Source organism: Schistocerca americana, chromosome X (assembly GCF_021461395.2).
Source record: "Schistocerca americana isolate TAMUIC-IGC-003095 chromosome X, iqSchAmer2.1, whole genome shotgun sequence".
In the NCBI taxonomy this organism is placed as follows: Eukaryota; Metazoa; Arthropoda; class Insecta; order Orthoptera; family Acrididae; genus Schistocerca; species Schistocerca americana.
The window spans coordinates 710,049,692-710,074,249 of record NC_060130.1 but is presented as its reverse complement, the minus strand read 5'-3'; the positions used below and the strand labels follow the sequence as shown (position 1 = coordinate 710,074,249).

General features: G+C 44.6%; 1 protein-coding gene across 1 annotated transcript in view; it reads right to left on the bottom strand.

The window, feature by feature from the left end:
• The window catches only part of LOC124555352 (KN motif and ankyrin repeat domain-containing protein 3), a 270,873-nt gene that overhangs the window by 84,685 nt on the left and 161,630 nt on the right, over window positions 1–24,558 (bottom strand). The window contains exons 6-7 of the mRNA XM_047129232.1: window positions 20,778–20,862; window positions 10,433–12,533 (exon numbers count right to left, since the gene is read on the bottom strand). Of these exons, the coding sequence (XP_046985188.1) occupies window positions 10,433–12,533; window positions 20,778–20,862 (2,186 nt within the window). The remainder of the gene's footprint in view (window positions 1–10,432; window positions 12,534–20,777; window positions 20,863–24,558) is intronic.

Genomic DNA, 24,558 nt, shown 5'->3' with positions numbered 1-24,558 from the left:
TTCCTTCTTTAAATCCTCGCACAAACGAAAAAATGGCTGACATCGAAATAAGTGTCCAACGAATAGAAAAGCAACTGGAATCACTCAACAGAGGACAGTCCTCTGGACCTGACGGGATACCAATTCGTTTCTACACAGAGTACGCGAAAGAACTTGTCCCCCTTCTAACAGCCTTGGAAAAGAGCACAGGTAGTCCCAGTCTTCAAGGAGGGTCGTCGAGCAGATGCGCAAAACTATAGACCTATATCTCTGATGTCGATCTGTTGTAGAATTTTAGAACATATTTTTTGCTCGCGTATCATGTCGTTTTTGGAAACCCAGAATCTACTCTGTAGGAATCAACATGGATTCCGGAAACAGCGATCGTGTGAAACCCAACTCGCTTTATTTGTTCATGAGACCCAGAAAATATTAGATACAGGCTCTCAGGTAGATGCTATTTTCCTTGACTTCCGGAAGGCGTTCGATACAGTTCCGCACTGTCGCCTGATAAACAAAGTAAGAGCCTACGGAATATCAGACCAGCTGTGTGGCTGGATTGAAGAGTTTTTAGCAAACAGAACACAGCATGTTGTTATCAATGGAGAGACATCTACAGACGTTAAAGTAACCTCTGGCGTGCCACAGGGGAGTGTTATGGGACCATAGCTTTCAACAATATATATATAAATGACCTAGTAGATAGTGTCGGAAGTTCCAAGCGGCTTTTCGCGGATGATGCTGTAGTATACAGAGAAGTGCAGCATTAGAAAATTGTAGCAAAATGCAGGAAGATCTGCAGCGGATAGGCACTTGGTGCAGGGAGTGGCAACTGACCCTTAACACAGACAAATGTAATGTATTGCGAATACATAGAAAGAAGGATCCTTTATTGTATGATTATATGATAGCGGAACAAACACTGGTAGCAGTTACTTTTGTAAAATATCTGGGAGTATGCGTGCGGAACGATTTGAAGTGGAATGATCATATAAAATTAATTGTTGATAAGGCGGGTACCAGGTTGAGATTCATTGGGAGAGTCCTTAGAAAATGTAGTCCATCAACAAAGGAGGTGGCTTACAAAACTCTCGTTTGACCTATACTTGAGTATTGCTCATCAGTGTGGGATCCGTACCAGATCGGGTTGACGGAGGAGATAGAGAAGATCCAAAGAAGAGCGGCGCGTTTCGTCAAAGGGTTATTTGGTAACAGTGATAGCGTTACGTAGATGTTTAGCAAACTCAAGTGGCAGACTCTGCAAGAGAGGCGCTCTGCATCGCGGTGTAGCTTGCTGTCCAGGTTTCGAGAGGGTGTGTTTCTGGATGAGGTATCGAATATATTGCTTCCCCCTACTTATACTTCCCGAGGAGATCACGAATGTAAAATTAGAGAGATTAGAGCGCGCACGGAGGCTTTCAGACAGTCGTTCTTCCCGCGAACCATAAGCGAATGGAACAGAAAAGGGAGGTAATGACAGTGGCACGTAAAGTGCCCTCCGCCACACACCGTTGGGTGACTTGCGGAGTATAAATGTAGATGTAGGTAGATGTAGATCTTCCACTCTCCAGCAGAGTGTAGCTACCCTGTTCCGAAATTTCCTTACAGAGTAAAACTGTGTGCCAAATTTAACTAAAACTTTCTAGCGTACCTCGTTGACTAACTGGAAACAAGAGAGCGTTATTCGCAAAATTAAAACTGCAAGGACTGATCGTTTGTTATGCCTGTTTTATTTCAGTCACTCTTGTATAATTCGAATATCAAATACGTTGCTCAGTCCTTTAAGCTTTGTGTCTATTCCCTTGTAATAAACATGTACCCGAAGATTTCTGAATACATTCATTCCATGTGGGAATGTTAACTTCAGTCGGGAAAATGTAAGACGCTCAAGAAGCAAGAAGACCCGGCCTCCGTAAACAGGTGGAAAACAGTGACGAATAAAAACTGCATTCAAGAAGTAAAAAAAAGCGCAACAAAACAATACGCAAAAATTGAATACAGCAAATTAAGTAATAACGCCATCTGACAAAAACTTGGGCCAAAGAAAGTTTGCTTCATCAGGACCTTGTGTGACGTCATGACGTGTCCACGTTGTATCGGAGACGACAGAGGCCGCCTACCGACTTCTTTTGTGATCGTTCGAGACGCTCAAATGCGGTAGCCATTCTTGCAGTCGAATTAAAGGAACAGCTCACATTGGCCCGTGTTAAACTCGACTCACGTAGGGCATTACCTTCAGAAATGATTCAGTTGCTATAAGCTGAAATGTCTTAACGCTACAGCATAACTCGACAGATATCTTCATTTCGTCAGCCACTCATTGAAGAACTGCATCAGTGTGTGTGGAGTTGTCATACTACCGGTAATTTATTTGTAAGGATTATTGAATCTGACCTTCAAACACACTTCTGAAATTTTCCATTTCACCAGGTAGAAAGACATGTGCCAGTCTGACATTGTTGCTGTGAGACGTCAGGGGAGTCATTAGCCACATTACAATGACAAAATTAACTTTTCATTTCGTTTCTGTGTACATGACGGTTACAGTATTTTTGCTGAAAATAGGTGACCAAAGAGCTTTTTTCTCAAAGATCTGTTTCAAATGGCTGAACTGAGCCGAAAATACTTGCAAACGGGTCTTTAAATCAGTAAAATGGACATTTTTGGTAACGTTCCTCACCACAGTTTTAAAAGCATAGGGCATGACTAATAACAATGTACGTATGCAAAGTATGTAGTCCGCCCTGACACAGGAAACATAACGAGCTGCTCTTAGATGTAGAAGGGCACAGCACGCCACACATTGTTTTTCCAAGTAGTTTAATATCTTAGTACCATTTTACTCGAAAGTAAACATATATAGAATTCGCCAATCCAGTATTCATCGTCGTTTGGGCACTTCAGTTAAAGGACGGTACAAATTTTGAAATGTGTTGAAAGTAAGTTTCAGTAGAGAAATATTAACAAAACTTCCGCAGCTTTGCCCAATTTCGTTGTTAAACCATGGTGGATCTTTTCGGTCTTTAATCCACTTACTCGGCACGTACTTCCCCAGAGCATAATTTACAGTCCATTCAAACTTTGCCCATAATTGCTCTTCGTTCATAATACTGGGACAAAATTACATTAATTCAGTGCGTAAGTGGGAGCCTAACAACTGTCTATCTACTCTTCTAGGCTGCTTGGTAAATTTATTAACTTTAGTAACCATAGGCGCTATGATGACATCATGAACACTAATCCTCATCTCTATACTGATGCGATCGATAAGGTCTGGCCTGTTTGTAGCTACAAGATCGAAGACATTTCCATTGCGTATGAGCTGCCGGGCCGCCTGCAGAAGACAGTTTTCACAAAATGTGTTAAAAGCACTTCACAAGACTTCCCGTCGACAACTCCTGCAATGAATCCATAGACGTCCCAGTCTATGAAGTGGTAACTGTAAATAAAATTAATTATTTTGTATAAAGAAAACTTACATTAAAGTGACACGTTCCACATCATTACGAAATGTATTCATGATCTATGGAACAAGAATTAATGTATGTATGTAGCAGGTGATCATAAAGTCAGTATAAATTTGAATACTGAATAAATCAAGGAATAATGTAGATAGAGAGGTACAAATTGACACACATGCTTGGGATGAAATAGGGTTTTATTAGAACCAAAGAAATACAAACGTTCATAAAATGTCCGACAGATGGCGCTTCATCTGATTAGAATAGCAATAATTAGCATAACAAAGTAAGACAAAGCAAAGATGATGTTCTTTACAGGAAATGCTCAATATCTCCACCATCATTCCTCAACAATAGCTGTAGTCGAGGAATAATGTTGTGAACAGCACTGTAAAGCATATCCGGAGTTATGGTGAGGTATTGGCGTCGGATGCTGTCTTTCAGCATCCCTGGAGATGTCGGTCGATCACGATACACTTGCGACTTCAGGTAACCCCAAAGTCAATAATCGCACGGACTGAGGTCTGGGGACCTGGGAGGCCAAGCATGATGAAAGTGGCGGCTGAGCACAGTATCATCACCAGACGACGCGCGCAAGAGATCTTTCACGCGTCTAGCGATACTTTGTTTTTTGTTTTGGTTCTAATAAAACCCCATGCCATTCAAAGCATGTGTGTCAATTTTTACCTCTCTATCTACATTATTCCGTGGTTTATTAAGTTTTCAAATTTATACTGACTTTTTGATCACCCAGTATGTATTCGGTATACTCGGTTAAAGTCGCCTACAACTAATATTGCATGAGCTGGTTATTTCCAAGCTACTGACCGTCAACTTTCTTTGAATGACTCAGTCACAGCAGAATTAGGTGGCCGGTAGAAACATCCAACAATTAATTTGATTTCACCTAGACCTGTTATACGTGAACAGGTAACTTGACAGTCACACTCAAAATCGACCTCAATAGAGGCAATTTTGTCAACTGCAATGAACCCTTCTCCTCCTACGGTGTCTAGCCTGTATTATCGATATACGTTCCATTAATCGCTAAATATCTCAGAGCTTTCTACTTTGGGTTTCAGCCAAGAATAATTTCAGCGCGAGTAATTTCCTGCAGGGCTCTAAATTCGAAAACTGTGTTAAGAATACTTCGACAGTTCACTAATAAAATGTTGACAGTCGAAGTGTCTTTAATCTGAACGCGGTCGCATTTCACTCTCTGTGTGTCGTCTGGCGAGTGTTCGTCGGAGTACCTAAAACTATCGCCTAGGCTATAAAAATACCACGTGCACTCCACAAGTACTGTGCTACCCGAGAAGTTGCTTCCTTTGTATAGTGCACTCCTGACCAATCTAGAGGAGTCCTAAAATTCCCCATCCGATAATGCATGTCCAGAAATCTGCGGCCGAGACCGAAGACGAAGACTTCGGTCGACGAAGGCTTTGGTCGAGAACCTCCACTTGGCTCCAAACCAAAGCGTCGCGATCAACTCTGAGACCAATGCCGCGAACTGTGAGTTCTGCTCGCACCCCGCGTGCAAGGCCAGCAGCTTTCACCATCTCCGCCAGCCTGTATGAGCTGAGGACGGCCAACCAAGCGACACGTATCGTTGGGTCCGACGTGAGCCACTGCTTGCAGACAGACGACCGCACCCTGCACGTTCGACAACCTCAGGCAGCGCCGCCTCCACATTTCGGATGAGGCTCCTCAGCAGACAGACTGAGTTTTCAATGTCTTTCTTACCGGCTCTGAACACTATTTCCCTCAGGAGATCTATAACGCTGCAAAAGCGGGAGCTCCCGATACCTTGGACACCCCTGCCCCCATATGCCTACTCAGACGCTGCTGAAGGAATGGCCACCTGTCCACTCACAAGGCGAATAGTCGACGCCAGAGGACCAGTCTCCACATTGGCCCTCCGCCTCAAGCGATGCGACTGCCTTTCTACCCACCACTCATCCTACCGTGAGGGCAGATATTGCCCCTCTCAGTGGAAGGGATCCAACGAGTGTCGTACGAATATGAAACCTGTAGATTCAGGAGGGCCGTACTGAGCGCCATGCAGGATCTCAACATGGCTAGCATCGTAGAGCACAGCGAGATTGTTCGCTTGGCCCTTCAGGATTGTACAGCCACGTAAGGTACGTCGAGTTACGAAATGGTATTGTTTGCAACAAGACAAGTATCGGCAATGACTGTGCGACGACGCCTAGAGTATCACAGTCTGTCACCATGGCGACCATTATTGTGGCTTTCCTTGACATGGCAGCAACGAGCGGGAACTGGCAGTGATGCACCCAATGAAAATACTGGACACATGGGCAACGTGCCCTCTTTTCAGACGAGTCGCAGTTCTGCATACGGTAACACTATGGTCGTATTCATGGGTGGAGGCTCCAATGAGAACAAACATTATCAGACTGCGTTATCATCATCATATAGGTCCAGCATCTTGCTTGATAATAGTCACCCCATATCTGTGATGAAGTACCGTCTCAAAGAAGCTGCATAATTATTCAGTCAGGTCTCGGTAAGATTTCGAAGTCGTGCAAAGATTGGAAATTTGCTTTAAATGATCAGAAATGTAGAACTGTGAACTTCACAAAACAAAACAAAAAAACAAAAACCCAAAAACACGCGGTATCCTATGGCTTATACAAATAGCTGGGTGTAACGCTTTGTAGCGATGTGGAATGGAATGATCGCACAGGCTCAGTCGTGAGAAAATCAGGTCGTAGATTCCTGTTTATTGCTAGAATAGTGGAGAAATGCAATCAGCCTATAAAGCAGATTGCTTACAAATCACTCGTGTTATCCATTCCAGAACAGTGCTGAAATACATGGGACCCAATCAAATTGGACAAACAGGGGATGTTGAACGCGCACAGAAAACGGCAGCACGAATAATCACAGTGTTTTCAGACCCATGGGAGAATGTCACAGAAATGCTGAAGAAATTGAAGTGGCTGACTCTTTAAGATAGACGAAAATTTTCCCGAGAAGCATACTTATGAGGTTTCAAGAACCGGCTTTAAATGACTGTGGGAATATATTATCATCCTCTACACATCGCTCCCATAGGGATCGCGAGGACAGGATTAGATTACGTACAGTATGCACAGAGGCATTTTTAATAATTATTCTTCCCGCGCTCCATACGTGAATAGAACGAGAAGAAAACCTAACAACGGGTACAATAGGACGCACCCTCTGACATGAACTTCATAGTGCTTTGCAGAGTATAAATGTAGATATAAAAGACCAGTCTGATCGATTTGGAGCGCCATAGATAGTGTAGAACTGGTACCAGGCGGTCAAATGATCCTCTAATACTGATATAAGTCATGACAGAAAAGCTGTGCGTATGTGACAGAAAGCAGTTATCGTGTTCGAACATGCTCATGACTATAAAGTGAATGAAGTTGCCCTATTTGTGTGTGTATCAACGTGGACTGTGTAACATGTCTGCAATGAAGGCGTACCACTCACAGCCACATAACATGGCGTAAGAACAGTGGTGGTAGAGGAGATCCTACTCGACGCGGACTAGAAGCGACTGCCACGTCTTTTCAATGACAACTGTTTTCAAATCCGACAGGAAGTGCTACTGTCAGAGAGTGTAAGTCCATCTCAATAAATTTATGAACCAACATTGCGGGGGGAACAGCATACAGTGGACATGCTCGTTGCAGGGCAAATCTACATCTTTTCATTGGGCCAAGGAACGCAGAAACTGGTCAGCAGCTGACTGGAACTGTGTACATTATCTTAGTCGCGACTTTGCCTTTCTTTAGATGTTGCAAGGCGTCGCGTGTGCTGACGGCCCAATGAGGCGTTGAACTCTTTTAGTGCAAATGATGCAGTTCAGGCAGGAGCTGGTCCTGTGACATACTAGGAGTGTTTTTGGTACCATGACTCGGGACCACACATTCAGGTTACCGTGAACATGAACCAGGATGTCATCTCGTAGAATCGCGTTTACTGCCGGTGGTCCGCGTATTCCCAATACGATATTTCGACGTCGTAACTCGGCGTCTTAATCAGGTGTTTCCTGAAACCCCTCAGGAAACACCTCATGAAGACGCCGAATTACAATGCTGAAATATCGTGTTGTGAATACGCAGGCTATCGGCAGTACACCCGATTCTAAGAGATGACAACGAATCGCCGGAAAAGTCTAAGAAATTATATGAACCAGGTTGTTTATTTCGACATTTTCGGTGACCAATTGTTGTTCTTTCTTCTACATCTCCATGATGAGTCTTCTGTGATTGTAACAGTAGTGCCTACAGCGCTGAGCGGACACTTTCCTGGTTCTAGGCGCTTCAGTCTGGAACCGCGCGACCGCTACGGAGCAGGTTCGAATCCTGCTTCGGGCATGGATGTGTGTGATGTCCTTAGGTTAGTTAGTTTTCAGTAGTTCTAAGTTCTAGGGGACTGATGACCTCAGATGTTAAGTCCCATAGTGCTCAGAGCCACATATTGGCTATGTGGTTAGCAGTGCTAGTGAACTCACGTGAGTGAACCTGTTGCAGTGTACCTTTCGTAACAGCAAGCGACCACGGTTGTTGGACCGGCCCTGTCTGGTGTCCGTGCATTTGCGCGGAAGGAAGCATCGCAGTCTGCTTAATTGGTGCGACCTTGCCGCTGTTCTGCAGAAAAGGTGCTATTCTGTGGAGGTTACGGCATTGTATTGATTTTATCTTGGCTTCAAGATGGGGGGAGAGCGAGACTGGTACAGTCATTTAAGTTGTACTTCGGAGCACGATTGATCATGATGAGCACCTATCCTTAGATACTGATAGAATGCAAGTATCAGGCTTGTTAGCGCCAGGCATGTTTTAGTGGTTCCTGTTTGAGTAGTCATATTAAGTGATCGCTAATGGTGTTGATTGGATGTTTTGAGGCTTTTAAGTGTTTTAAAATTTTAAGCTCGGAAACTTGGTGGGTCCTTGCAGCTGTCAAGTGAGTTACTGTTACCTAAATCTAATCTACAGTTTGTGGTACATCGTAAATTTGTTTTCTGTTGCACGATCATAAACATGAAATATTTATTGATTTAATCGATCTTCTAGCTGTCTTGCTGGTGTTATTTCAAGGTTATTAAGATTTTGAAGTTTCTTTCATTTTTAAATAACTTTTAAAGTTACCTCGAGCACGGCGTGGGTTTGCTGTAAGTGTTTTATATATGTTTGGATGATAAAGCTCAGTTTATTCTGCTTTAGATAACCAGCTGGTTACCGTTTCCAATGGTATTTGCCTGTGGGCGGCCGCTGTTGGCGTCACCTTGGGTCTGGTGTATGTTGCGTCCGTTTGCAAGAAGAGAAATATGTTGTTGTTGTGGTCTTCAGTCCTGAGACTGGTTTGATGCAACTCTCCATGCTACTCTATCCTGTGCAAGCTTCTTCATCTCCCAGTACGTACTGCAGCCTACATTCCTCTGAATCTGCTTAGTGTATTCATCTCTTGGTCTCCCTCTACGATTTGTACCCTCCACGCTGTCTTCCATTACTAAATTGGTGATCCCTTGATGCCTCAGAGCATGTCCTACCAACCGATCAGTTCTTCTAGTCAAGTTGTGCCACAAACTCCTCTTCTCCACAATCCCATTAAATACCTCCTCATTAGTTATGTGATCTACCCATCTAATCTTCAGCATTCAGAAATATATGAATTTGAAATTTAATTCTTAGATACATGTGAACGTGGACTGATTATTAATTGTAAAACTGAAGTGATATCAGGTGTTCCCCAGGGAAGCGTCCTGGGACCTCTGCTGTTCCTGATCTATATAAATGACCTGGGTGACAATCTGAGCAGTTCTCTTAGGTTGTTCGCAGATGATGCTGTAATTTACAGTCTAGTAAGGTCATCCGAAGACCAGTATCAGATGCAAAGCGATTTAGAAAAGATTGCTGTATGGTGTGGCAGGTGGCAGTTGATGCTAAATAACGAAAAGTGTGAGGTGATCCACATGAGTTCCAAAAGAAATCTGTTGGAATTCGATTACTCGATAAATAGTACAACTCTCAAGGTTGTCAATTCAACTAAGTGCCTGGGTATTAAAATTACGAACAACTTCACTTGGAAAGACCACATAGATAATATTGTGGGGAAGGCGAGCCAAAGGTTGCGTTTCATTGACAGGACACTTAGAAGGTGCAACAAGTCCACTAAAGAGACAGCTTACACTACACTCGTTCGTCCTCTGTTAGAATATTGTTGCGCGGTGTGGGATCCTTACCAGGTGGGATTGACGGAGAACATCGAAAGGGTGCAAAAAAAAGGGCAGCTCACTTTGTATTATCACGTAATAGGGGAGAGAGTGTGGCAGATATGATACGCGAGTTGGGATGGAAGTCATTAAAGCAAAGACGATTTTCGTCGCGGCGAGATCTATTTACGAAATTTCAGTCACCAACTTTCTCTTCCGAATGCGACAATATTTTGTTGAGCCCAACCTACATAGGTAGGAATGATCATCAAAATAAAATAAGAGAAATCAGAGCTCGAGCAGAAAGGTTTAGGTGTTCGTTTTTCCCGCGCGCTGTTCGGGAGTGGAATGGTAGAGAGATAGTATGATTGTGGTTCGATGAACCCTCTGCCAAGCACTTAAATGTGAATTGCAGAGTAGTCATGCAGATGTATTATAACTGCGTAATAAAGATTGCAATTTGTTAACCTCATGGCCTCTAGATTGTGGTCCTGGCACCTCTTGATTTCAACGATATGTCGTCCTGTTTTTTGTATTGTTTGCTCAAGTCTCTCTAAAATGTTGAGCCGCTGTTAATTAATTTTAGCTGTATGGTTCAAGTTTTAAGGGTTATTTCACTTTATTTCTCGGGAAACGAAACGGGGTGGGGCGGAACTCAGAACCTATTTTTGAGTACTCGAATTCCTTTTCAGAGAATTACAAATGTTAGATTTTTTTCAATTGCCAGATTAACAGGGACATCAAAACAAAAAATACGAAAATTGACAGACGAAGTTACCTTTCAGTCTCGAATCTCTCTCCATTGTCGTCAATCTTCGTGTAAGTGTTCTGTCTCTTCAGCCTCGGCGCCGGGTCGGAACTTTTGCTGCGGACTTGAATGGCGTTTCCTGACGTCGCCCTGGTTGCTGCCACGGTCGTCGAGCGAGTGCTGTAAGACGTGAGCTCCTGCGTGACGATTTTCTTCACGGAGTTGCTCCTCAGCGTCGGTAGCGTGAGCTGCGACGCACCGAGCCGAGGGGACTTGGTGCCGTCCGCGGGCCGGGTCGTCACCGTCGGCCGCGGTATACGGGAGAGGCCCGCCGGCTGCGGAGACGGGTCCCGGGGGCTCGGCGGGGGCGCTTCGTCGTTCAGCCGGCACTGCGCGGACGCGTCCGCCAGCTTGCGCTCCACAGTGCTGGTGGCCATCTCGCGGGTGACGGCGGCGTTGTCGGTCTGCGTGGCGCTGCTCACCGGACGGACTGCATCGAGGTCTTCGAGAGACACGAACCCGGGCTTGTGCTGCAGGCGCGACACCGCCGTACAGCCGACGTCGGCCGTCGCGGGCTTCGCCTCTACCCACGCATCTCCGGAAGACGGTTTGGCGCACACGCCGATCTCGAAAGTCCTGACAGCCAGTGTCGCCTGCACCGACATTTCTTTCCTGGGAATCGCCGTCTGCGAGAGAGCGTCTTTGGCCCACATCTTGGGCTCGCACTGCAGCGACGCGTCCCTCTGTCTGACTTCGGCCTGCATGCCGGCGTCTCTCAGCCACCAGTTGCGCTCCGACTGTGTCGCAACGTGACGCTGAAAACTATTGTCTCTCACCTGAACACCGAGGTCACACTTTTGTACGGCATTCGTGGAAACGGGCACATTTTCGAAACATCGACACTGTTCTGGACGGTGGTCTTCCGCGACTGCCTGTTGGGGCGTGTCATCGTCAACTTTGGACAGATATATCTTCTGTCTTAAGGGAGATGACATCCCTTCCAGCTCTTCTCGTATCCTTTCCCTCATTTTCGCGGCCACTCGTTCTTCCAGTTCTCTAGAAACCATCACCTCCACCTCCCGAGAAACTCTCTCGTTCACCTCTCGAGACACTCTTTCCTCCACTTCCCGGGAGACTCTCTCCTCCACTTCTTCAGAAACTCGGATATTGAATTCGCGAGACACCCTCTCCTCCATCTCGTGAGATATCCTGTCCTCCAATGTTCTCGCCACTCTGTCTTCGAACTCGCGGCTCACTAGATCCTCCATTTCTCGAGAAATTCTCTCCTCCACTTCTCGAGATACTCTGTCCTCGAATTCGCGCGACACACGATCTTCCAAGTCGTGACGCAATTTTTCTTGTAGCTCCAGGCGTACCCTGGCGTCCATTTCTCTGGCAACTCGATCTTGTAACTCGTCGGATAAACGGATTTGCAACTCTCGAGTCACTCTGTCGTCCAGTTCACGGGAGACCCTGTCCTCCAGGTCACGGGCGAGCCTGCGCTCCAGCTCTTGTGACACGGCGTCCTCCAGCCGGTAGCGAACAGTCTGCTCCAGGTCTCGAGATAGCCGCTGCTGCAGTTCGGTAGACACCTTTCGGTCAAATTCTCGCGCTACAGTGAAATCCAACTCGCTGTGCAGACGTTGATCGAGTCGGTTAGCCACACGGTCTTCAAAATCGCGCCGCACGCGCCCCTCGAGTTCTAACGAAACTTTATCGTCCAGTGCCCGCAAAACCCTCTTCTCGAATTCGGCCTCCACGCGAGCGTCGAGCTCACGAGAAATCTTGTTCCTGAGCTCGCGTGTGACGGCCTCGTCGAATTCCCGAGACACTTTGCTCTGGAGTTCTTCGGACAGTCGGGACTGGAGCTGGACGGCGAACCTATCCTCGAGCTCCCTCTCCTGGCGCAGGAGCTGCTCGTGCAGCCTGCGCTGCAGGTCGTCTTCGGAGTAGATTCGGCCGTCGGTGGCGCAGGCGACGTCGGCAGCCCTGGCGGCGCGCGCCGAGGCCGCCGGAGACGTAGCAGCGTCGCGCGTCCGGGGCATCCGGCTGCAGACGCCCACGTCGCGCGTCACCACTGCGCAGCCCACAGCCCGGTGGCGCACCGCCGCCACCGCTTTGCCTCCATCCCCTGCACACACACACCACGACCACGCTCAGAGGCTCCTCGTCTACCTTATACGCTACTGGCCATTAAAACTACTACACCAAGAAGAAATGCAGATGATAAACGGGTATTCATTGGACAAATATATTATACTAGAACTGACATGTGATTACAGGCTCTGAGCACTATGGGACTTAATTTCTGTGGTCATCAGTCCCCTAGAACTTAGAACTACTTAAACCTAACTAACCTAAGGACATCACACACATCCATGCCCGAGGCAGGATTCGAACCTGTGACCGTAGCAGTCGCGCACATGTGATTACATTTTCACGCAATTTGGGTGCATAGATCCTAAGAAATCAGTACCCAGAACAACCACCTCTGGCCGTAATAACGGCCTTGGTACGCCTGAGCATTGAGTCAAACAGAGCTTGGATGGGGTGTACAGGTACAGCTGCCCACGCAGCTTCAACACGATACCAGAGTTCATCAAGAGTTGTGAATGCCGTATTGTGACGAGCCAGTTGCTCGGCCACCATTGACCAGACGTTTTCAGTTGGTGAGAGATCTGGATAATGTGCTAGCCAGGGCAGCAGTCGAACATTTTCTGTATCCAGAAAGGCCCGTACAGTACCTGCAACATGCGTTCGCACATTATCCTGCCGAAATGTAGGGTTTCGCAGGGATCGAATGAAGGGTAGAACCACGGGTCGTAACACATCTGAAATGTAACGTCCTCTGTTCAAAGTGCCGTCAGTGCGAACAAGAGGTGACCGAGACGTGTAACCAAAGGCACCCCATACCATCACTCCAGGTGATACGCCAGTATGGCGATGACGAATACACACTTCCAATGTGCGTTCACCGCGATGTCGCCAAACACGGATGCGACCATCATGATGTACAGATGGTCGAAAATATGCACGTTCTCAGAGTAAACTTCTAGTTGCTTTACTTAAAAACCATGCTACATGTCACTTTTGAAAAACTACTACGCTGCTTGTACCTTACTAGCAGTAAACAGACGACTTGTTCACAAAATTATACTTAAATTACATTCTATTTCGTATCATTTGCGTTGACTTTACATTCGGGAAATTATAACCCAAGTTTTTCTGTTCCTGGGTTTCACTCACTTTTTTTCTGAAGACGGTCCCCATTTTTTCGAGTCAATATATCAGTTCAGTCAAACGAATTTTGTTCTGCAACATAACGTATTTCAGTGCCTCGTTGTGCTTCATAGAACATAAGTCACACGCCTACTAGTGCTTCCTTGACGAAAATATTCATTCTAATTTCAACATAAGACTTCGGGCTTCGTTTTTCATTTTCCAAAAATTGCCGAATTACGGGCGGATAATCTGCACTCTGATAATCCGGAACTCTCTGTAATTGCATTTCATTTCTTCCACCCACCAAGCTTTGTATCTGTATTGCACTGAAAATGTCTGCACAACAGAGAAAATGCCGATGGTATGCGCTCTAGGTCTTGTTTGAAAACGAAATTGCTACATCCACCCATAGCAGTGGCTGTAGACAACAGAATGCCCATCTTACGCTTTGCCCTAAAGTTTCCATTCAGTAATGCTCAGTTCTGATTGGTTAGTTGAGAGTAAGAGACTAAACAGTGAGGTTATCAGTCCCGTGGTCAAGGGTTTGTTCATCCGGAGGTAGTTGTGATCATACGTAGTTGTGGTAAACGTGAGGCCCTGAAGGCAATACTGAAGCCAGAAAAAACGATTGAAGGAGAAGTAAAAGTATATGGCTTGGTTCGGTACATAGGTTAGAGCAGACAATTGGTCTCCCAGGACTCAGCTATGAGGGGAACCCCATCCCCAACCAATATTCGCCATTCCGATTTAGGACGTAGACAGTTACAGAGTGAGGAATGCGTTCTTAAAGTAGTCAAGAGATCCAGAAAAGTAAAAGGGGAAATGCTAAAAACGTAATGGTCATCAGCTGGACCATCAACAACAAAAAAAAGATGAGAGAAATAGCTAAGACTACACATGGGTGACGCCCAGGGATTTGCATGGGAAGGGGTCAGGCCCTCCCACACCTGTTCCACCCTTAATCCATCACAGGCAAAGCGTTAAAAAGGAGGATAGCACTAACATGATCAACAGAGTCCAACCGCTAAAACAGGAAACAGGGTGTGGCAGAAAAAGAGGTAAACCACCTAAAAGTAATTAAAACAAAGGAAGGAGGGATTGCATAGGAGGCAGGCAAAGGAGGCAGAGTCAAGGGTCCCTCCCCCTGACCCAGCATGTGGCAGGAGACACCCCCAACCCTAACGACCCTGCCCCCACCACAAAGGTAGTTTAAAATGTTATATCTGAGGAAAAAAAATCACTGTCACAGAGGAAATGGAGAACCAGTTCAACTGCCCGTGAGTCGTTGGGCAACAAGAGAGACAAATAATTTGGAAGACTATGCTTAGCATAGAGAGCCAGGAGGTGGGGACATTCCATCAGGACATGAGCAATTACCAGGAAGGTTTCACAACTAAAATGTGGTTGTGGTTCGTTACATAAAATAGAACAACAGGTCAGTCTGGTAAGACCGATGTGGCGGCAACACACAAAGGTGGATTCAGTCTGGGAGGAATGGAAGACAGAGTGCCATGCACCAGTTGTGCCCTTGACAGCCCAATAGATGATGTTCCATCTCTGAGTGAGCAGAGGCCTTAGTTGCACCTGCAGATCTGCACCTGGGAGCGTCAAAGCAAAGATGGGTTGGGGGCGATTAATGGCGTCTGTAGCAAAACAATGTCCAAGCACTGTGTACTGAAGTAGAGCTCTGGGTCAGGATGGACCATGGTACAACGACAAAAACGCAAGGCCCATGTTTTTGCAAGACACAACTGTAAACTATGCAAAAGGGCCCAAGCAGAGGCCTATCACATGGCACCTTGGAGCTAGTGTTCAGCCAAAGTTACAGGGTGGGAGCTTTAGTAAATCCAAAACTTGTCAACATACAGTGTGGGGGGGGGGGGGGTGATGAGCAGTGGCCCAACAGAAATCATGAGCCCATTGGTGGCGAAGAAGAATGTGACACTAAGCAATGACCTCTGTTGGACAGCTTTCTCTTGGGCCTATAGAGAGCTCAGTAAAGTATCAACTCTTACTCATAACAACTGATGAGATAAAAAATGACGAACAAAAATTGATATGGAGCCTTGAAATACTCGGTCAAGGAGGGTAAATAAAGTCCCAAATGGTGTTGTATGCCTCACGTAGGTCACTGTTTGGAACCTAACCATACGGTCGGTTATAGATCATCCATCTCAGAAACCACAATGAGAGGGGGACAAATGGTCCCGAGATTCGAGAACCCAGCATAATATGCAAGCAACCAGCTTTTTAAGCAGTTTGCAGAGCACGCTGGTGAGGTTAATCAGCTGGTAACTGTTCATGGAAGGTGGGTTTTTGCCCACCTTAAGGATTGGAATGATCTTATCTCGCCATTGCGAAAGGAAGACACCATTGAGCCACATGTGGTTGAAGATACTAACGAGATGGAGCAATTGAGTAATAGTCAGATGTTGTATCATCTGATTGTGAATGGAATCAGGACCTAGGAACATGTTGTGAGATGATGCAAGAGCCTGAACCAATTTCCAGTCAGTGAATGGTTCATTCTCATGCCGAGGGGCGAACAAGATGGGAATGTCTTCCATTCATCACTTACACGTCCGTAAAACAGTCATGTAAGAAGAACATGCTGACACCATCGCAAAGTGTGTCACAAGGTCTTCAGCAAGGGTCAACACGTCAGTACAGAGACCATCCCAAATGAGGAGATCCTATACAGCTGTGGATTTTTGATGGCCCAAAAGATTATGGAGTATGGCCTACACCTGGGATGAAGAAGAATGTGTTCCCAGCGAGTAGGCGTAGACTCCTAGCATTCCTTCTTATTGCATTCAGATACGTAACGAGCCTTATGAAGAAGTCGTTGGTATGGGAAACATGTTCCTTCAAGCGTTGCAGATCCCTTCAGCAGTCCTGAACAGCTATAGTAATGTCTATGGTCCACCACAGAACCATCAAGTGTTGAAGGGGACCTGTTAAAAGGGGACTAGCAGTTCTAGTGGCATGTTTGATTGTGTCAGAGACGTCTTGCACGACCTCGTCAATGCAATCTGGCAGAGAGGGGTGAAGGTAACAACCTAGGCATACAATTGTCAGTTGGCCATTCAAAGCACTCAGTGTGGTAGTCAGTCCATATGGTGGTGGCAAGGAACCGACAGGATCACTGGAAAGTGGTCATTGAGGCAAAGATTGTTATGTAGTGACCATGTAACGAACATATGACGTAAGGGGAAGAGATCGTTAGCCTGATAAATGAAAAGATACCACAGGTAGTTGTGTGTTGGAGTACCATGATTGAGATGTCTTCCAACTGACCATGATAGCTAACATGCTGGGCAGTTAGAATGTTCCTCCCAGACAAAGTGATACTCGCCCTACAGGGGGTAGTGCACATTAAATCCCCTCATTACTAGAAAAGGGGGAAGTTTTTGACTTAAGGTAGTCAAGTCAGTGTAATAAAGTGGCCTTCCTGGGGTAAATAAACGTGGCAAATGGTGATCACTGAGGTCGTTTGCACTTGCACTGCTATTGCTTCCAACATGGTACAAACGTGAGTCCACCCACTGATAACATCTGTGCAAACCAGTGTATGTACCCTTACTGATGCCATCTCAGAACAGAATGCACGCTAACCATGCAGTGTTGGTGAATGGTCATCAAAGAAGCATATTTCTTGTACAGCAACACGATTGCAGAAGAGGAGGAATTAAGGTGTTGCAGTTCCAGCAGGTGAGAATAACATCTATCACATTTCCACTGAATGATCGTTTTACAGGTGTCCAAATTAATTGTGAAGGGACCTGGAGGTCCAATCATGACCTCGAACCACTGCCTGTCACTGATGATGATGGAACCACATCAATGAGCATTGGTTCGGAATCTGACTGTGCAGGGGATCTGGCACCTCCGGGATCACCAAAGCAGCCGTGACCTGATTCTTCTCCTTCTCCCTATCATCATCATCGTCATCATCTCCTCCTCCTCCTCCTCCTCCTCCTCCTCCATATCCTTTGGTGGCCGCGATGCATGTGAGGGCCTATCTGAGATGAGCATGAGGATAGATGAAGAGTCGGCAGCCATGGTACCCACAGGTCGCAGTTCTTTCGGCCGCTCAGCTAAGAGAGCAGACAGGTGAGGGACTGCAGCACACGAACGAACTTGTTTTAATTGGTTGAGGCCTCGTGCTAACCACGTATGTATTGGCTCATTAGCCCACTGAGGGGTGCTTAATTCTGTACTGTGATTGTTTTTCTGGAAGTGTTTGTTGTACGATAACAGTGGTACAGGGCATTGTGGATTGGTTTACTGAAGAAGTGTTGGTCGATATCCACCTCGTTTTTGGGTTCACTGAATGCAGTGGGAGAGAGGTACTAAAACAGAGTATGGAGAAAAAGAAAAGCAGTCGATCGTGATCGACTGGTGCTCTTTTTTCTCCATTGTCTACATTCAACGATCGCTGCGCACAATATGATCATATGGATTCCACATATGGATTCCAATCTAATTAGGGTTCAAAAGTGTTATGCCAGGCTGTTTCCGCTGACACGGCAATAATATCAAAGTACTTTTGCATCTGAGGGTTGTTGCATCGTACTACATTTTGTGTCGTATGTTTTCGTGATTGGATATCACAGAATTTTCCACTGTTGTGAAGGTATACTATCTGATCAAAAGTATCCAGAAATGTATTAGTGAACATTAATACAGAGTGTGTCCATCGTTCACCTTTATATCGGCATGAACTCTCCTGGGAACAATTTCAATGATGTGTCTGAATGTCTGTGGACGAATGACCGCCCATTCTTCCTCAAGAAACCAAGCCAGAGAAAGAAGTTATGTTGGACGTTGGGGAGTCTGGAGCGAAGTCAACGTTCCAACACATTCCAAAGCTGCTCCTTTGGGTTCATGTCTGCACTCTGGGCAGGCCAGCCTACTTCAAGAATGTTATCGTCCATAAACCATTGCCTCACAGATGATGCTTTATGACATGATGCCCTGTCATGCTGATACAGTCACTGTCTCTGAACTGTTCCTCTACTGTACGCAGGCATACATCAAATCTAAACCCTTCCATCGCATTGCCACAGGCAATGCCGTGATTCATAACTCAAAATCACTCGTCTCCAATCATCCACTGTCCAATGCCGTCGATCTTCATATTATCTCAGGTGTCAGTTTGCAGTGAGTACAGAAATGTATGGCTTATGATAGGTGTTCGGCGATTGCACCCCATTCTTTTTAACTCTGAGCGTACAGTTATTCTGCTACATGGACTGCTGGTAGAACTTTATAACTCACGAGTGATTTCGTCCGCAATGCTCGGCAGTCCCTGTCCGTTAGCACATCAGATCTGCTTGGTGTTGGTTTGGCTGTGGTCGTTCCTTCGAGTTCCCACTTCACAGTCACTTCACCAACAGTCTACTTGGGCAGATTTATGTGCACAAATGCACTTGAAAATAAGAATAAATTCTCGAAACGCGCTGTACCGTTTTCATTATTTAGATTTAGAAGGGTAGAAATGTTCTTGATGGATTTGTTACTCAGGTGACATCTACTGACAAGTCCACGTTCGTAGCCGTTCAGCTTTCCTTACCGACCCATTTTGCTGTTACTGCTTCTGTACTGACAACAATATTCCTCGCCTCCTTTTATACTGGCGGGGCCGCCTCTCCTGACATTTGTAGTTAATTCTGCATTACATAGGGGACGATCGGATAATTTTGCTGAAATGGTGTGTTTCAGCAGAAACAAAGATAATTGTGGCGATAACCGAATAAATCACAGTTGCATTATTACTTTGTAATGGACCACTGGAGACCACGGGTCCCTGGGACCAAAACATTCGAACAATTGTCAGGAACAACCTCTGAAAGTTTGTAGATGGCTCCCTAGCTCACCCAGTATAACTTCGCTGTGAGTAACCTGATATAGAAATCATACACCTATACGGAAGTGTTCTCACGTCGTATACTGAAATATCTGTAGGATTTGTGTGCCATGGTAGAAGCGCTGCGAGCACTCTGGCCTTCACAGTCAATTTGGACGAAATATACAGTGAGAGTAATGGGATATATCATTTCGGAGTGGATTAGAAATACTCAATGCGATCGACTTCTGGTAAATCGGGTGCCCACTAAACATTACCAAAAACCCAGCTATTTTCTTCGAGCTGTTCCTGCAGACGGTGTGCACGATGGCGAGGTGTATTGTCGGCTTGAAAGATATCACACTATTTTGAATAATCTGCAGTTTTCCCCGTGCACCAAACATGATCGCTATTCAGGAAGGCAGTCATGCGTTTCAGTGCAAGCATTTTATGTTCTGATCGTTGTAACGTGCCACGTATAAAGCAATGAACGGTCTATGTTATGCACCATGGATACGATGCAGGATAGATCCGGTGTCTCATACAATTACCACCAAAATCCCACATCCTCACCCAAGCCTTTCAGTAATAAAACAGTAGCTCATTACACAAGCAGACCCTTCTTCAGTCGAATGTATCTAAACAGTCAATTGGCGAACTTCTTGCAGCAGGCTAGCGTTTTAACCGATGAGTCGCAAGAGGTGCAAGTGATGTAATGGATGCCTCCTGAAAACCCCAGATTTACCATTTACCCAAGTGGCCTGTGTCCTTTTTCGCCTTAAGAAATTTATGGAAAACCACAGAAAACCTACAACTGAAGTGTCGGACGAGGAGTAATACTTCACCCTGCTGAATGCGAGTTCAGTGCATTAACCAACGTGTCACTTCACTTGGAGAGTACGAGTGTGCGGTGTATGTTGAATCACATGTATGTTGTTAAGTAGACTATTGTAGTATTGGGTGCAGATGAACTTCCACAGAGCTGTATCTGTCAGCATGTAGAGGCTGATCTGAACACCACGGTGCCTTACTTTTCTTCCGTCCTTTAAACTGAAGTACAACGGCATCCAGCCAAGTAACACCAAACTGTTGTGCAACTGACAGGTTCCTATTGAGTGCATTCATGTCGAAAACTGTCTAATAAATGTCCGTTTAGCCCATTAACTCTATTACGAATTAAACATTTAAGTTATCAGTCCCAGAGTCTGAGCTCTGAAACTGTACCTTCATATAGGCATTTTTGTCATCCTTTCGTGTACAGAGAATCTAGATGCAGCTAACACGAAAAGCGATGTTTTATAGTACCTGCAACGGGCTGCGGTCTCTGTCTCTCGCGATCAGCTTCAGCGAGCAGCTTGCGTTTCTCCTCCTTCAGCACGTTCAGCTGCACCTGCAACACATACACATTCGTCAGGAATAGCTACTCTGCACGCCTATTAAGTGTGATGGAAGGGAGGGAGGTAGGTAGGTAAGTAGGCGGTCCCAAATGTTGCCAAGGTTGTTTTGACTACGCCGTAGAAATTTCGCTGGGAAGCCCTTACACGTCCTCCATACAGTCCCGATCTCTCTACATGCGATGTCCAAATTTTTGGAGCCCTGAAGAAAGACATTCGTGGCCGTTGACTTGCTTCGGATGAAGATGTACATGTCTGGGTGTGGATCCAATCATGGTTCCATAGGCAGCCACAAACATTTTCCCATGAAGGCACTGACCGTCTTGTCTCACAGCGGGATGAATGTATTTAACTTTAACTATTACTTCTGAAGTAATAAACAGTTTACTTACATTTTTTTCTCGTTTACATGTGACTGTCTCTTATACATGGGTGTATTGGATGCAATTTATGATTTCAGTTATGGTTACATACGTGTTCCAAATCAATCCTGCAGGGAATGCGTGTGGAAGTAGGCTTATGGTGCATTGCAATTCTTAAAAATCAGGAGATAATGCGAATAAAAAATTGTGGAAGTCAGTGTATGGACGTCTTTTGGAAGAAAAGAAAGCAGTGGAAGCGGAAAAAGACACTACAGGCACAAGAAAAGAACCTGCGGCATTGTACTCTGTATATGGCATGTTTTATGGTGTATATTTAAATAACAACTTTGTTTCATTAGATTGTGTCCTACATATTTTTGTGTCTAAATTCTAACTTTCACCCTACTCCTGTTGATAATTTTTTTGTACGCACAGTAATTCAATTATAGGACTGAAACAGGTAATATTTACAAGCTGTAGATTGATGACAACGAAATATTTTGCACTGAGTTACTGTTATTAATGGAACTTTTTTGTGTCTAGTAAGTAGTAGGACAACGTTCGTATGGGTGCATTTTATTACTGGGAGTTGCCTACAACAGGGGCAGGTATGCACTCAAGGGTGAACCTATTGTTCTCCTTTGATTGACAGGTACTTAACCTATTGTTCTGCTAAAAGGATCCTTCCTTTTGATTGACAGGCACATAACCTATCGTTCCCCCACCCCTCAGGAAACCTTCCTCTCACTGCTACAGGTACACTTTCAGGTCTGAGTTATTGGAATAGCCCCTCTCACTCTTATCAGCTTGATTGACTACTTAATTAAATTCATCAATTAATTAACCTCTCCTCCTATGGTAAACACCTCCCCTCCCACCATACTCCCAGAAATTGGCAGGAAAAAGACTCAGTTGATCAGTCATTTGGAGAGAATTCGTTTGCAGGGTGTGGGATATTATTTAAACACTTTAGACAATGTAAATAATATTATTTAATTATTTATGGCAGTTCATGGAATATAGTTTATTTATCTAGTTAAAGAATTTGTCCAGAAATCGATTGCTGTGTATGGAACATTGTTTAAACAATGTCTGGAACATTGTTTATGTAAACAATTTAGGGGATTCTAGACAGTGTATGGAATATATGGAAATAGGTGGCTCTTTGGTGGAGAGGAAGGATCTCATAACAGGAAATACATTGTTGATATATAAACAATTCAGTCAGTGGGGGTTGGATATCTCTTGCTCATCATTCTCTGCTGTTTGGAAACACGTAGGTCTTGTAAGAAGTAATTACATGGGGCAAACATGTTGCATAACCCAATGTTCAGCACTGTACTCTGGGTGTCTTAACCTAATGTTTGGCCCTTTGTCGCACTTAACCTATTGTTCGGTTAAGTGGTTTTACATGTCACCCCCATTTTCTTAAACTATTGTACCGCCTTTGATATCAAATTAAGTAATTAGTTATGTCCTCCCACCATTTTCTGGTACACTTTTCGAATTTCATTTCTGGTGCATTCTTCTTTGTTGCCCATTCCCTTAAACTATTGTACTGCGTTTTACATAAAAATTATGCAAATTAACCTAATGTTCTGTACCTAACCTGCTGTTCTGCTCCATGTCACCCACTCACACACACCCTCCTCTTAACTATTGTACTGCTAAAACCACGTTGATATAAAAAATGTGCCTGTCAATCAAAATGAAGAATCCTTTTAGCAGAACAATAGATAACGTACCCGTCAATCAAAAGAGAACGATAGTATAAGAACCTGTCAATCAAAGGAAAGCAATAGGTTTGTCCCTGAGTGCATACCTACACCTGATGTAGGCAATCCGCACTAACAAAATACACCTGTACGAACTTTGTCCTGCTACTGTAGTATATAAAGAAAAAACAAAGAAAACTATAATAAAGTTAATTAAAAAGTAAGTTTCAAATATTTTGTAAAACTTCCTTCCAAAACCAAGTTAACGGAATCTTAATGAGATCAATTATGGCAGTTATTTTATAAGGTGATGCTATTGTTATGTTAAGGTCCACTTTGGAAACTAATTAAGTGATTATGATTTTATTATACTATCCTGCTTCAGTAGCTTATTTATATTAGCTACATTTAGAGAACTAAAATCAATATCAAATAAAGGATTAGGTGCATTACTTGTACAGAAGTGATTAAAGTCCACGCTGTATCGACAACAGCTACTCTGTACAGTTACCATTTACACTACATATTTTGAAATAACTAGCATCTTTCCTCCTCCAGTTGAGATTAAAAGGAAAATAATAATATGCCCATGATACTAATGATCTCTGGGAAATTTTCTCGATGGTAATAATTATTTCAAGACGAGTAGAATATCGGCAGGCGGACTTGAGAGAAGTGATTTAATGGATGTAATTACTAGCTAGCGTCTGCATTGACCATTGCTTTGCATCCATACTGCATCCCAGAGAGCATCAAACTAAGTGTAATGTCGTTAAACTAGCTCCTTCCTTCTGCTAAAATCGCCGTTGTACGGGACAACAACAAGTCTTGGGTCAGCCCCTCAGACCTTCATCAACACCGGCTTTACGGAAGGTTCCCTTGAAACTTTACCTGATTTGTAATCAGAAGGATTATCACGCTTGCTGAGAAAAGTCAAAGAGAACTAATACTCAGTGCGGAGAGCGTCTTTGCTCAATATCTGCGTTCAATCCTCCAGCGACAAATACTAATTGCCTGATTGCGGGCCATGAAAAACAATTACATGCTATCCCACAGCCTCAATAGTTTTCACTGTCACCTCAAAAATACACAAATCTATACCATTCATCACTAATGTCATAGTATCATGAATGCCCATGTATGTTCGTAGCTTGCAGTTGTTTCCATCTCAAAGCAACATAGCACATTCGTTCTCCTGATCATTCGCATGTCACATCGTGTACTCTGACTTACTCTATGAAAACTTATTTCACTGATCTATCGACCAAGGCGAAGCTTCTTGCAGGATTCTAGGCGACGTCGCGTATTCGTTTCTTTCGAGCTGTGGTTTGTATGCAGCAGCAGGACTAAGAAAACTCATTCATATCGCCTGTCTAGGACTCACTTTGACACTGACCTATGTCTCTGAGTTGCAACGAAAATCCTCTGCAAGAGTTGACAAGGGTGCCTGTCGATTGATTATTGTTTCATACTGAAAGAAGATTTAGAGTTTAGCTTCCCATCGACGACAAGGTCATTAGAGACGAAACACAAGCTGACTGGGGAAGGTTATTGATCTTGTCCTTTCGAAGGAACATCCAGACATTTGCCTTAAGCTATTTACATAAACCACTAA